The sequence below is a fragment of the Natator depressus genome, chromosome 1 (genome assembly GCF_965152275.1).
Source record: "Natator depressus isolate rNatDep1 chromosome 1, rNatDep2.hap1, whole genome shotgun sequence".
NCBI classification, from domain to species: domain Eukaryota; kingdom Metazoa; phylum Chordata; order Testudines; family Cheloniidae; genus Natator; species Natator depressus.
This window is the reverse complement of record NC_134234.1, coordinates 185,825,992-185,840,734: the sequence shown is the minus strand read 5'-3', so window position 1 is coordinate 185,840,734 and position 14,743 is coordinate 185,825,992. Positions and strand designations below refer to the sequence as shown.

The following is a 14,743-nucleotide window of genomic DNA, read 5'->3' as shown; positions in this document are numbered from 1 at the left end:
AGTATGCAATACTGTAGCTTGGTAGGGCTGGGATTGTTAGGCAGGACAGAGCATGGGAAGCTGCAGCTGGCCTGAGGAAGCAGTTGTAGGTGAGTGCTGCAAGGGGCAAGACTGGCTTCTGTAGGGAGTCAAAGGAGTGTTTTGGATTTTAACCCAACTCCAGAAGTGAGGGCTGAGTACCCCAGGTAACCAGAGGGTGACACTGTTTGGGTTACAATCCAGCTCCAGGAAAGAGGACTGAGGTGGTGGGGGTCCTCATTCAGAGGGAGAGAGATGCTGAACTGAACCTAGGTCTGGTAAGAAGCGCTGCATTCTGATTAAAGGAGAGAGAACTATTTGAACTGTGGAGTACTAATGTGTGGCCTAAATAAATTGGACCTCCTCCAGAATGTTTTAAGATAATATTGACTAGGTGGAGTCTTTGAGGAGCCCTGAGAATGAGGGAAACTGAGGCAGGGTGTTGCAGAGTCATCCCAGGCCACAAAGTGTGCTCTGGAGGCAGTGCCCCATTTATAGGGGAAAACAGTTTCAAATAGTTGTTGCACTTTTATTATGCAAAACTGCTCTGGGTCACAAAATTCAGTTTTGCAGGACATTAGTCCATAATGTGCGCTGTGCCCTTTGGAGGGTTATGTTAAAGACCTGGGCAGTAATTCAGAAACATTTAATCTGTGTGTTTGTGAGGTGGGGTGCTATGCTTCTTTGGGATGGTTTTAAATTGTGACTGGTATACTCTAAAGAAGGAAAAATAAGTTAGTCTCTTGCTGTCCTTAGGATTCAGGAGCAGAAGTTAACACTGAAAGGGATGGTTTATCAATATCAAGGAAATGGCTGAACCTCAGTGGAGATGGGAAGACGTTATTTGTATGTATTGTAACATTTTAGTATTTAAATATTTACAGTTGTTTAACAGAAAAAGTTGAACTATATCCTTAGAACATTTTTATCTTCAAATATCTTGTAGCTTCTTTCATCTTTCGTGTTTGTCATTTCCCATTTACTCTGATATTAACAAAGTGTTATTACAAAAATTTCCTCACCTGTGTTTTTAATCACATGCTGTACCCAGTGGTGCACATGCTTGCACAGAGGACAGGAATGGACTGGGATATCTAGTTGTTTAAACAATCACACTTATCCTAACCATAAGCAAGGAAGCAACTGACTCCACTTGGCAAAGAAACATGCTAAAAGCCAAGTTCTCCAGGAACTATACAGAATGCAAATAAACATTTGGCTTCTAATTTGCCTAAATGTTTGTTTTACCCAATAGTCTTCACCAGTTCTAGTCACAGACTGCAGATAGGCTCTGTCCCACTTTTGGCAGCCACTGTTGTAACTGCATCTGAAGATTACTTCTTTGAGCCACAGAGAGAAGGTCCTTTAAAGAATTACTGCTTTCTTCCAACCTCCTTATATACTGTATGCTAAATGCTTCTGAGCAACAGTATGTTTGAAGAAAAGTTTCCAGGTTAACTGAAGTTGCTTAGTTGTGTGACCTGATTAACTGAATCACAATGTTGAAATAGTTTTCTTCACTTACCCCATATGTTGGCTTCATCTGGAGATAACAGCCCATGGCTAATGTTATGCCAAATGACACTTACACATAACCAGCAAAAGAAATTGTGAATCTGATATTATAAAAACTTTGAAAATCTGTTGAGGTTGCAAAATATGCAAAACTTAACCTTTAAGAGTTCTATATCTTCTTTAGTTCCTAAAGAAGGTGAAAGGTGTCGACAGTCTAGAGCAAAGATGTGAAGAAGCTAATGCAGACATCGGTGGATTACCCTTTTAAGATGGATTTTCAATCAGGTTATGGGAATGGATGAGGGAAGGATACAATGTGTGTTCCTTCTTAGCTGGCAATCCATTTTGATTCTAAATTTAACATATTTTGACCCAGATTTTCCCATCCCACCTTAAACTGTGGAGGGGACATTATACAAGCAGGGGAGGGTATGCCTTGTATGTGTAAGAGCCCCTTCCAATATGCCAACTCAGTATATGCCAACTCAAGTTTTTATCGTGCTTCTCACTTTTTTTCTTAAAACCCCAACTTCTGGAGTAAGGCAATTACATGAAAATCTCAGCTTTCATTACAAAAAAAGTTTCTAGCCTATGGTTAAGGCGAAAAGCTTGAAAATATGAACCCTAAAGGCTCAAAAACTAGAAGCAATATTGCCAACCTCAAAAAATCATGAGTCATAAAATTAGGTGGTTTATTATTTTTAAATTCCCCCTCCTCACTCCAGTATGTGTGACAATTATAGTGTTGTCCAATCTCCCAAATCATAGAGCAAGGTGGTTTTGGCCCCTGCTGCAGGAGTTCACTGGAAGACCCCACTGAGATCAAATTGCACAGATTTCTATATAATGTGCTATTGACACAGAGCTTCCGGCTTCTTCTCAGACTCCAAAATTCTTACTACTTTGTCTTTCTTAGCCCCACATCTGCGCATCCCCCAGTCTAGCAACAAACTATGCAGCTGCCCCCCCAATCCACGTTTGTCCCTTGGCCCTCAGCACATCTCTCCTGCAACTCCAGAAGTTCTTCACCCACAGCCTCCACCCCTTACTAGGCCTGACATTGCTGCATCAGAAAGGAGAAGGGGTGAAGACAACAGACTGACCCATTTGCACAAGAGGAGAAGAAGGTACAGAACCACAGAAGGAACAGAGAGGAAAGAATTGCTGGGGTCTTTCTGCTCACTCTTCCCCTCTTGTGAAAATAGGATCTGCTGCTCTCTCTCCTGCTACTCAAAAATTCTGAGAGGAAGGGAAAGCACTCTGTCTTTTTCCTAGAGCAGTGTTGATTTGGCTGCCCTTCCCCAGGAGGCAGTGAAGTTTAGAACGCAACCAGTCCAAAGTTTTTCTCCTGGGCAGGGCTGCAAGTTGTTTTAGCAAGGACTTAAAATCACACAATTCACAGTTAAATTATGTAAGTTGGCAACACTAGGCAACAGGATTTATTTAAAAATTGTATAAGTTTATAAGTCTCATGATTTTGGAGTCTCTCTCCCAAGCACTCCACCCAGATTATAACTGCCTCGGGGGTGGTGGCTAGGTATGTGATAAAGTGGGTAGGGTTTTTTGTTTTGTTTTTTTAAACTGGGGCTGTAATAGCTCTTGGATGCAGCTTCTCTGGGGTCTAGAAGGAGGATATGTCTTCCCTGTCTGGATCTGTGTACAGAGTCCTCTGCTGGGTTTAGGGGTGGGGGGGGGGAATAATACCACAGAGACATCAGATGGTACCTCCTGTGCAATGAAAGGTGTGTGTGGTTAGGGGTAAGACCTCTCTTATGTGGGGTTTTGGGGCACAATCTGACCCTTTACATTTTTTTTAAAGGACATGACACAGTAGAACTGTCACTCTCTCTAATCTACCCTTGCCACACAAGTACTAGTATAATGTCCTGTAACCATACAGAAACATTTAATGCAAATTAATAATTCTCCTAAATATTTTTTCACTCCATGTAATTTTCTACGGAAAAAAAATGAGAAATTACACCCAGCAAAGTGAGACTGCAGCTGATGTTTTATCTTAATGTAGTATAATTCATTGTCCATTTTCCCCATGATTTGATATCTCTTGGTCGTTAGAAAAATTGCTCAATACTGTCTATTTTATTGCTCTTAGATCAAATAAATTAAGCAATTGAACAATAGAAAAGAGGTAATCTACACTGCTATAAATTTGTAATTTACATGAATAACATCTTATATTTCCTCTTCATCTGTTATAAATTATAAGATCTAAATCATTTATTTTGATTTGTGAGTGTATGAGAAATGCACGAATTACAGGCATCAAGAAAGCAAAATTAAATGCTGATGAAAGAGTCTATCGCTGCTAGTAGGAAAAAAACAGTTAACTGACAGTGTTTAACAATTGTTGTTTTTACTGATTTAGGATCAGAGAAACATCTCTAGAATCAGATCTTAATATTTATTAAATATTCTGAGAAGGGTTTTGAATGGCCAGGAAAATTAGACCAATGACCTGCTTTGATTCTGGTTATCTCTTAGGAAGTGCTCATACTGAGGCAGCTGCTGTTATAAGTATTTAGGGGTCTCAAATCTGAGTAGTTATTCTGTTAATTTGAATTTCTCCTACCTTTTATTATCATCATAGTCATACTTGCTTTAAGGTTCAACAAGAATCTAGTACGTTTACCATTCTATCAGTCAGAAATATATCTGATTAACTATAAAAGGAAAGATAGATGCTTATTGAAAATATTTTTTAACTCAAGATAGGGGTTTTTGTTATGTGGTGTTTTTAGTATATTCTTTCCCTTCACCTCTGCATTTAACTAAGAATGACTTAACATTTTCCATTCTATAAATATGCTGTTTTTACCTTTATTCCTTCCAGCTCATTCATTCACACACTTTCTTCCTTTTTAATAGGTAATATATGAAAACAGAAAAACCTTTGACCATAAACTGTTCTTAGGCTTACCATTGTAAATCTTGAGTTGCCTACGTGTTAACTCTGTTGAGGATAATGGTGTTATTCCAGATTTACTCGATTATAACTGAAAATGTAATGTGCCCAGTTGTCCGAAAAGCATACAGTCCACAGTGGTTGCTATCTGAATGAAGAATGTGGTCTAGAAAGGAGTATTTCAGGTGTTGAGTGACAAATAATTTTGTCCCCAAAATTACTAAAAATTTATAATCTAGACTCTAGAGGAAAAAAGAAATGTCAGATCTTGGTTGTTTCTCAATGCCAATTCAGGGATGTGACTCCCACTATCTTTGCTGTCGGTTTTTCTCTCAAGTGTAAGGGGGCACCAGGGTTAAAACCAAGCAAAATAATGACAATTATTAACTATGGCCTTTTCTTGTAGCTGCAGGCCACAGTGAGAGGCAGGCCGCATCCACACACACTGCCATGGAGCTACAAATGGCAGCAAAAGGCTTTGGTAGTGGGGAGGCAGTAGGAAAAGGCTTTGGCAGCTCCTTGCTGTCACAGCCTTTCCCTGCAGTGGGATGCTGCACTGCTAACAATAGCACTGTAGAGTTAGGTGGCATTGTTTGGACATGCAGAAAACCATGCAGGTTTATATACTCTAAGGGTTCAGGCATATAGGGGCCTCTGCTCTACCTTCCTAACCCATGGCTCCTCCTCTGTACTGCTGTTTATATCCCTACGAGTTGGGTATGCAGTGCCTGTACTCTACTTGCCACTAAGTGTAGACTTACTCTGACTCTTTTTTATAATTAAATGAAGGAAAATAAAATAATAATCAATGGTTACTTTAGATACTAACATTTTCTATATGCATTTAAATGTAAAACGTGCAACTATACAGCTCAAAGTCATCTCAAGCGCTTAAATAATAGCCAAGGTTTGCACCACTGAGAGGAAACAGACCTGAGGTAGAAGTAACCAACACTCTTTTTGTATGCAAAACATTTTCCAACCATCAGTGGTTTTTCTTAACATTGAAGGCTTTAGACTACTTATAAAGGTAATTACTTTCAGTAAAACAATTCTTTAGCAACTTTTGAGTAGTTTTAAATTCGATGCTTTTACTTGCAAAGTGGGGGTGGGAGGAGAGGGTAAAGGAAAGCCCACTTTTATGGCTCAGTTTTATGGCTTCTGATAATATCTCTTCTGCATCACTTTTTAAATTCTGAATTCCAGCATCAGCCAATGTGCCACTGATCCATGCTCTCACTTATACCCAAGCTCCTTGATCTATTCTGTCCATCATCCATCCTTTCACCACATCATCATAGCTCACCAGTCAGTCTCCTGTCTTTGAATCCCACATCTTCCCCCAGCTTCCCAGTTAAAATCTCTGCTTCTCCTTCTACACCTACCCCCATGCATTCATTAAAACTACCTCTAGACCCACAGTCCATCCTCTGACTTCTGCTGAGCATCCCCAGTTCATCCTCTGCCCACACACCTCTTCAATCCATGATCACTGCCATCTGTCCATCTTCTGAGACCCCCAGCAGTCCCCTATTTACCTTTTCCCCAACCCCAGTACCATGAATCAATTTTCTGTCCTTCATGGTAATTAATTTTTTATTCCTTCCCTTCTGCCCAATGATTTCCAGACAAGTCTCTCCTCAGTCCAACCCTCTTCCACTCAGCCTCCTCAATCAGTTATTTTGGGGGTGGCATCTACTCATCCTCTTCCGCTACCACCTTAAGCCTGTATTTCCTCGTAGGCCTATCAGTTCACATTATGCCCTCACAAAATACATTCTCTGTGGTTGCTACAGACCACCCAATTAATCCATCTCTGCTCTATAGGCACCACCAATCAACTGATCCTTTAGACAACTCAATCAACCAGCTGTTTCCACAGGCCCCACCATTAATTGATTCTTCACTTAACAGGCTACCGAAGGCTACTTTTATTCTTTCTCTTCCTCACTGCCATAGCCAATTCACCTCATCCCTCTAGAAATCTCTGCCTCCCCACAGCACTGCACTGCAGCCAGGTGACCCTCTGCCTCCCCCCGACAACTGATCTTCTGTCTCTCCCTGACACACCTCTCAGCCAATCCACCTTCTCTTTCTCCCAGCCAGTTGATTTCCCTGCCTGTACCAGACCCTCATATAACTCCAGGCTCCATTCAAGCTTCATTGTAGAACTGTGTCTCCAACTGATCCCCATTTTTTCCCCTCTTTGGTTTGCGGGGCATTCTGAAAAACTGGGGTAGGGTGGGATTGATTTGGAAAAATTCTTCAAAATTTCCAGTGAAACAAAAAGTTGGAAAAATTCATGTTGGGTCAAATGAAAGATTTTGTCCAACCCAAATGTAAACACTTAAATGATTAAAACAAAATTTGAATGGTTCTTTTATTTTTTTAAATGAACTAAAATTTCAACTGAAATAATTTTGAATTGAAAAACCAAATGTGTTTTGAAAATGTCAAAACAAAATGTGCTTTGAATTTTCTCTTTTAGGCTTATTTCAACTGAATCAACTTAGCAAAATCTACACAAATTCACAATGTTTTTAATTGACCCGAATCTTCATTTTGGGGGTGGGGGGTGAATTTTAGGCAACTTTTTTTGCCCAGCTCTAGTTCCCAGTAGTCCCGTTCCTCCTCTGACTGCACAGTGTCACCGTATGCTTGTGAGGGCACTCCCCAGGAAAGGACAGAATCAGTGCGATATCTGTTCTGCTCCTAGGGCTTTCATAGCCAGGTAGTGAGTGTCACAAGAGAAGCCAGAGCAGCTCATTCTATTCCTGAATCCCTTCCTTTCTTATTATATGGAGAGCTTCTGTTTTTCAGAGTTTATTCATCTCATTTCCTAGGGTTTATTTTTAGCACTTTGAGTTTTAGGTAGATGTCTAAAAATCATTTTCACATCTTTCTCTTGTGTATATACTGAAATGAATAATGTATATCACACTACTGTAATGAGTAATGTCTCTGTAATGTTCCTTAGTGCAGTTTAATGTAGTACTGTTTCAAACTGCGTTAGTACTGGGGAACCTTGAGTGTACACCAGCAGGGTCTACATGGGCCAAGTAATGTGCAACAAGTTATTGCACTTTAGAAATCATATCCTTATAGTCTGCATTATTATTCCATATAGAAAAGCCCTTTGATACAAGTAACCATTTCCAGTGTTTGTTGGACAAACACCTATCTTTTTTATTTAGGTGTTTTGTCTGTTTAGCAGTTAGAATTGAAAATCAGAAGCCCTACTTGTATGTGAGGAGGGAGCTGCTGTAGGAGGGCAGAGCACCTGATCAGTGTTGTATGCTCACAAAGACACTGCAGGGACAGGAGAAAAGAAAGTGTAGAGGAAGCATGATGCCCCATAGTATCTGTTTCTGTGGTCCTGGATGTGGTAGTGGGAAGATGGGCTCTATGATAGGAAACCATGGCATCTCATTCCTTCTGTTCTGCTTATCAGCTCTGTCGGAGACATTATGGACACCCTAAGGAAGAACTTCCTTTTAATACTAAGGCTTTATCGAGAATGGAAAAAGCTTTCTTCCATAACTATAATACTTATCACAGCTCCTTATTCAACAATTTTTATCTTAGCACTTAAACAACTTACTAGCATGTTTTCCTTCACCGCATTGTCAAGATAGTTAAGTCCCAGGCATACTGCAAAGGGCTACAAAAGGATCTCTCAAAACTGGGTGACTGGACAACAAAATTGCAGATGAAATTCAATGTTGATAAATGCAAAGTAATGCACATTGGAAAACATAATCCCAACTATACATATAAAATGATGGGGTCTAAATTAGCTGTCACCATTCAAGAAAGAGATCTTGGAGTCATTGTGGATAGTTCTCTGAAAACATCCACTCAATGTGCAGCAGCAGTCAAAAAATTGAACGAAAAGTTGGAAATCATTAAGAAAGGGATAGATAATAGGACAGAAAATATCATATTGCCTCTATATAAATCTATGGTATGCCCACACCTTGAATACTGCATGCAGATGTGGTCACCCCATCTCAAAAACATATATTGAAATTGGAAAAGGTTCAGAAGAGGGCAACAAAAATGATTAGGGGTATGGAACTGCTTCCGTAAGAGGAAAGATTAATAAGACTGAAGACTATAACAGGGTTCAAAAAAGAACTAGATACATTCATGGAGGATAGGTCCATCAATGGCTATTAGCCAGGATGGGCAGGGATGGTGTCCCTAGCCTCTGTTTTCCAGAAGATGGGAATGAGCAACAGGGAATGGATCACTTGATGATTTCCTGTTCGTTCCCTCTGGAGCACCTGGCATTGGCCACTGTCAGAAGACAGGATACAGGGATAGATGGACCTTTGGTCTGACCCAGTATGGCTATTCTTATGTCCATAAGCTTCACACATCCATTTGATTCAAATTGATTATATAGTTACCTTTTTACAAGGGATGTTCCTACATGTGATTTCATACCTCTCAATCTGCCCAGGCCCAAATGTGGGAGACAATGTGTGACACAGACCCTATGTGAGACAATAAAATCTATTCATTTGGGAAACTTAAAAGGTGGTGAGATTCATACATTTAGTGTAAATAACTCATGCTTTATTTCTGCTGTAACTTTCAATAATAGTGAAAAGAAACCCTATTTGTATGGAGATAAATAACTTTGGGACTAAAATGAGTGAAGTCAGTCAAAATAAGGAAAACTTAAGATGTATTTATAGTTTATAGAAGCAATAGTTTTCTTGAGGGAGAAGTGTACGGTGTTTCTTATTTGTCATATTAAAAGCACTTTTTTTCCTTTTGACTCCCAAAATATTGAAATATAAAGGGAATACATTGGAAGTCAAAGCTGAGGTAGTGGTAATTATTCATACTTTATTGTGTCATAGAGAAATTGGCTACTCTTTCACACTAGATCTTAGATTTTTTTGTTGTTGAAATGCAATACTTACCTGTCATTCTTCGATTGGAGGCAAACATAATTGCTATAACATTAGTTCTCTCATCTAAGAAAGTACTTAATTGGTACAGTTGAAAGGCTATTTATCCCCTCCCCCATTTCTCAGATATTTGCTAGGCGGAACAGCAAAAAATTGCCCCTGTGAACAGAGTAATACAAAATTCTTAATTCTAATTGTTAACACAGTGATACAAATCTAGATGTTCCAAAGTCCTCAGATAATAGTGTTGATGCAGTATTGTACAGTCTATTTTTGGCATTGCCTTTTAACGTTCCTCAGCACCTTTCCAGCAATCCTCAGTGACATTCCCCTTGCATCACTGGGTTATGTAAGAGGCACTTAAGGCTGAAGTGGTTCTTAGAAACCCTGTTTGGAACTAAGTAAGTCAAAGCACTGCTATTGCATTTCCAAACGTAGTGATGCAACACTTTTGCTGCATTTTTCCTACATAATCACCATGCCCCAGACATATTAATTACAGGTAAATGGAAGTCTGAGAAGTGCCTTCCCAACCCCTGTGTTACAAGAGACTCCTTGCTACAAAAGTCTATTTTCAGTTATCTGAATCTGCCTGGATCGTCGGGAAGTGACTGATCTACCAGGGATCGATTTATTGCATCTAGTGTAGACGTGAGAAATCGATCCTTGATCGGTCTGCCGTTGACTCCTGAACTCCACCGCGGCGAGAGGCGGAAGCGGAGTCGACGGGGGAGCGGCGGCAGTCGACCCCGCGCCGTGAGGACATGAGGTAAGTCGACCTAAGATATGTCAACTTCAGCTATGCTATTCTTGTAGCTGAAGTTGCGTATGTTAGGTCGATCACCCCATCCAGTGTAGATCAGGCCTTAGAACTCTTTTACACTACTTAGTTATACAATTTGTATAAAAATTATCCTTATTAAAACAAGTACTCACTTGAGTGTATAAAATAATTATACATCAGTAAACACTAGACAGATTACTTAACAGACTAGGTATAATAGTGGGCATACTATATGAACCTGAAGTTCTCAGGTCTCTAATATTCTTCAGTTAACAATGAACTCTTAGGATTTCAAAGTTAACTCTCTGTATGTGCCTTTACATTATATCATTCAAAGCTAAAGCTCAAACTCTGCATGTGTTAGTATTGTGTACTTCATGCTGTCCAATTTTGCAAGGCAATTTTGGTTTTTGGTAAGACCATCAAAACAGTATCTTCTACAAACGACATAACTGTCATTTATTTGTTAATATTAGAATTATTGCAAACCTGATTGTTTATATAAACAGTTTTAGCCCTCATGCTGATATTACACTCTACATAAAGAACTGAGACTTTCAACGCTACCAATTATTAGCATGTACTTCAGTTTGACAGCCTGACCCAGCACCTATAAAATGTGCGCCCTGTGAAGGCTTGGTGCTTGATACTGTAAATTATAAATGAAGAGTTAGCAAAAAGTGGCAGACTGGCTCAGCGAATGAGGATTACAAAGCTGAGAAACATTAAATAGACTGGCTAGGTGGATATTTCCTAAAAGGAGTTAGGAAATATTTAATTGTCATGAGAATAAGACTGGTCTCTTTCTGGATCTAGTTGTCATGAGCGAGCAACTCTCATAGCTATTTCAATTGTATTTGTTTTTGGTGGGCTCCTGATGCGCTACAATAAAAATGATATTAAACTAAACATTTTACATAGCTGATTTTCATGTTAACGTTTGCCTCAAATGGTCTGAGGTCTGTTACATATCACATTTGCTTCATATATTTTCCTTTATCTTCATTCCCTGTAACTCATTTATTCTCTTCCCTTTACGTAATTTGTTTTTAAAATATGGAAATGAGACAAAGCATTCTTAAGGTTATCCATGACTTCTCTCTTTAAAGTAGATATCTTTGCTTTAAATCAGTGAGAAGCCATGTGAGGTAAAATGACTTATTTTCCTCACTACACTGGTAACTTTGAAAACCACACTTGCTTCTCCCGGTAGATGTTTGTTGCCTACTGACTTGTACATGTTGCTGACAGCTGTATGAATGCTTGCCAGCCAGCTTTAACCCCTCAAGCAAGCAGGAAAAATAAATATTTTGATTTTATTCCTCTTCTCCCATCCTTCATATGCTCCCTGAAGTGCTAAGACAACATGTCCTTGTATAAGATGGTACAAAACTTAGCACAGCAGGACCCTGACTCTGGGTACGGTTGTCATTATTAATACTAATACCCTTTCACTCTCCAAGAGGTGTATTTTCTGCTTCATTCATACATCTCCTGGGTGACCTCTGAGTGGTAGCTCCAATTCTGCACAATGTCAGTGTGGGTTCACTGTCTTTGCCCCTTGTGCACCAGTTCATCCAAACATTTGAAGACTTTATTTTTAACTGCTGGAGGCAGTGTGAGCCAGTTGATAAAGCACTAAAGTGGGCATCAGGAAACCTGGGTTCTATTCACAGCTCTGCCACTGATGGGCTGTGCAACTTTGGGCAAGTCACTTCACATCTGTACCTCAGATTCCCTGCCTGTAAAGCAGGGACAATGATATTGTATGTTTAACATCAAAGGCCTACAATTTTCAGGCATAACACATTTTTCTATTTACTCATCATGGCACTAGATGAATTTTGCTAATTAAACTGGTTTATAGACTGAAAAATAAGAGTAATTTTTTGTTCATTAAATCTTTGACTACATAAAATTGAAAAGGTCAGTCCTTCATTGCACTCTGCATGAGCTCCACTGTGACATGATGCACAGTTCTGCCTTGTGCTGTCCTAAAAGGACTACTGGTCGGCATTCTGGCCACTTAAAGCTTTGTGTAGTGCAAAGAGCAGGCTTGTTGCTGTTGATCCTTCATGGTTTGCAGCATACTGACAATAATCCAGATCTCCAGGTCAGCACCTAATGGGGTTCAGGGTCATATCTTTGCCAACTTCCTTCCCTCTCGAGGTTATTGTGTGGTGTCGGGGCTGTGAGTAGTAAGAGAAGTCCCTGCATTCCCATGTGGAAGTTATGTGGGTCATGCAAATGAGGACAGACGTTTCTTACACTCTTCTTCTGATAAGGGGCAGGCAGAATATTTTGAGAAGAAAATTGAAATCCTACTAGGTGTAACAGGAATCTGTTTTCTTATATAATTGTGTCAAAAAAAGTATGTATTAGCCTTCATATACACTGGCAATAAATGGAGGCTGTAAGAGGTCAATTGAAATGGACTTAAAATCTATTTGATACAATAAAAGCAATCTGTGTGGGTACCAAAGAGACCAGTGTCAGAGGGTAAATATTGAAATGAGCTACCATGATGCAAACCTTTCAGAGTGATAAGTGGAAAGAGAACTGAAGAGCTGCCTACAGCTACTGATCAGTTACTGTAACTTTGAGAGTACAGGTTATCTACTACTAATCAGCATGGAGATCTCTTGATTGTAACCCAGCTCAAGGTGCATGAAGTGCTCACGACCATTTGCTCACTCTTGAATTGGGACACTCTAGACAGACCTCTGCAGTCATGCATATGGTGATGGCAACAGCCTCCTGTGCGGCACCAGTTCACACCTTCCTGGAACCCCATGGAGAGCCCTCTTTGGGGTCACATCTGCAATGAGGAGAGAGGAAGCCATTGGGTTATTCACTGTCTCCTTCTGTAAGCTCTATAAGGAATTTGGTGGGAAGTTATCTGAAGCACTCTCTTGAGTAGGGAGGGTCCCCTAGAAACCAAGGGGAGATGAGGGAACAGCTCTGGAAGTGTCAGTCAATAAATGTAAGTAGTTCAGATTATTTTGCTTGGTTTTTAATTAGGAAGAGCGCATGAACACACACTCTGAAAAACATTTAACACATTTCACCTGTTTATATTAAAGTTTAATATTGTTTGGTTTCTCAATTATATTTCAGTTGGAACTCAAAATGGTTTTAAAAATTAGTCATGTCATGTTAATTTTTGCTGAAATGGCTTTCGTGCTGGAAATAAAATATTATAATGCAAATGCAAACATGAATGGAGAGTACACAAGGTTAAAATCAACTAGAAGAATGTTAAATCTGAGTTATGGTGACACAGCAACATGTCCCAATCTCATAGATTTTTTTTGGCCAGAAGGCACCATCATGATGATCTACTCTGGCCTCCTGCACATTACAGGCCACAGAACTTCACCCACTAGCTCCTGGAATATTTGCATGAATTCGAGTGTTACATGGCTTAAACTTGTGTTGTTGGAAAAAGACGTGTGCTGGGTAGAAGTTATACCACTTCAGTGGGTGTCACATAGGGACAGCTGCTCCCACTTGAGCCTCTTCGTAAACGCAGCCACCGGTAGCATGGCCATATGGACAGGCTCCTGATGCTGGGAAGGAAGACATTAAAGTTATAGACAGATGCATCAGAGAGGGCGGTAATATTAATATCCACAATTGCATAAACCCAATGAGCCTAACACCCGTGTAAGTGTCTTGAAGGTACTGTGGCTTCTATACTAGTCCACTGTGCAGAGTAGCTTCCTAGGAGTTGGACAGGCTGTTTTGGAACCCCAGCTCTCTTGGGGAAGAGGGTGACAGGATGGGAGGGGGAAAGGGAAACTGGTCCAACACTCACTTTTATATTTAGAGGTTAAATGTATTGGTCTAAATCAGGCTCAGGTGCATTCTACTTAGATCACTGAGGCTACCTCAAGGATGAATTCTGTCCAGTATGCTTCTCAGAGTTCAGACAGCAGCAGACTTCTCTTCACTAAAAAACAAAACAAAAAGCAATTGAGGTGTCCATGCTTCATCTTTAAAGCTTGCTATATTTTGACTCTAAAAAAAATCCTTTGTGTTTGCTATTTTTATAAAAAAGTGCTCTTTTAAATACATTATTTAAAAATAAACTACAAAGTAGTGAACAGAACATAAGAATAGACTTTGATTTATGCAAGGGCTGCCCCTTCCTGAAATCATAAACCCATCCCAATTCTAGACCTTCTACACTTGGAGCTTCAATTTTGCAGGATATTTAAAAACGTGAGAGTCTTAATCTCTTGTAGTACTTCAAATGGGCCCTGATCCTGCAATTGCATGGGTACCCTGGCAGGGGAGAAAATTTAAAGTGACTTGGCCAGAGGGATGAGTCAAGAGAAGATGCAACCCCCCACATGATCAAAGCAGCCATTAGCAGGGGGAACTAGAAAGATACATGATCTGGAAGTACAAGTTTCAACACCACACAACATCCAAGAAAACAAAGACTTTCTGAACAACCAGACTCTGAAATCATTGCCTCAGATACCACACGGTGGGGGACAGGGGCAGTGATAAGGGAACTGCAAAGCACAGAAATTGAAGAAGCAGACTGGTGACTTATTTCCAAAATGGGAAAGA

The 14,743-nt window shown here is 39.9% G+C and overlaps 1 protein-coding gene across 8 annotated transcripts in view; it reads left to right on the top strand.

Annotated features, from left to right (window-relative positions):
• The window catches only part of LOC141999196 (ephrin type-A receptor 6), an 817,098-nt gene that overhangs the window by 17,981 nt on the left and 784,374 nt on the right, over window positions 1-14,743 (top strand). Inside the window, exon 2 of one of the 8 annotated variants that reach the window (XM_074972381.1) lies at window positions 775-864. The exons of the other annotated variants lie outside the window; for them this stretch is intronic. Within the exon in view, the coding sequence (XP_074828482.1) occupies window positions 828-864 (37 nt within the window). The 5' untranslated portion in view covers window positions 775-827. The remainder of the gene's footprint in view (window positions 1-774; window positions 865-14,743) is intronic. 8 annotated transcript variants of the gene reach the window in all.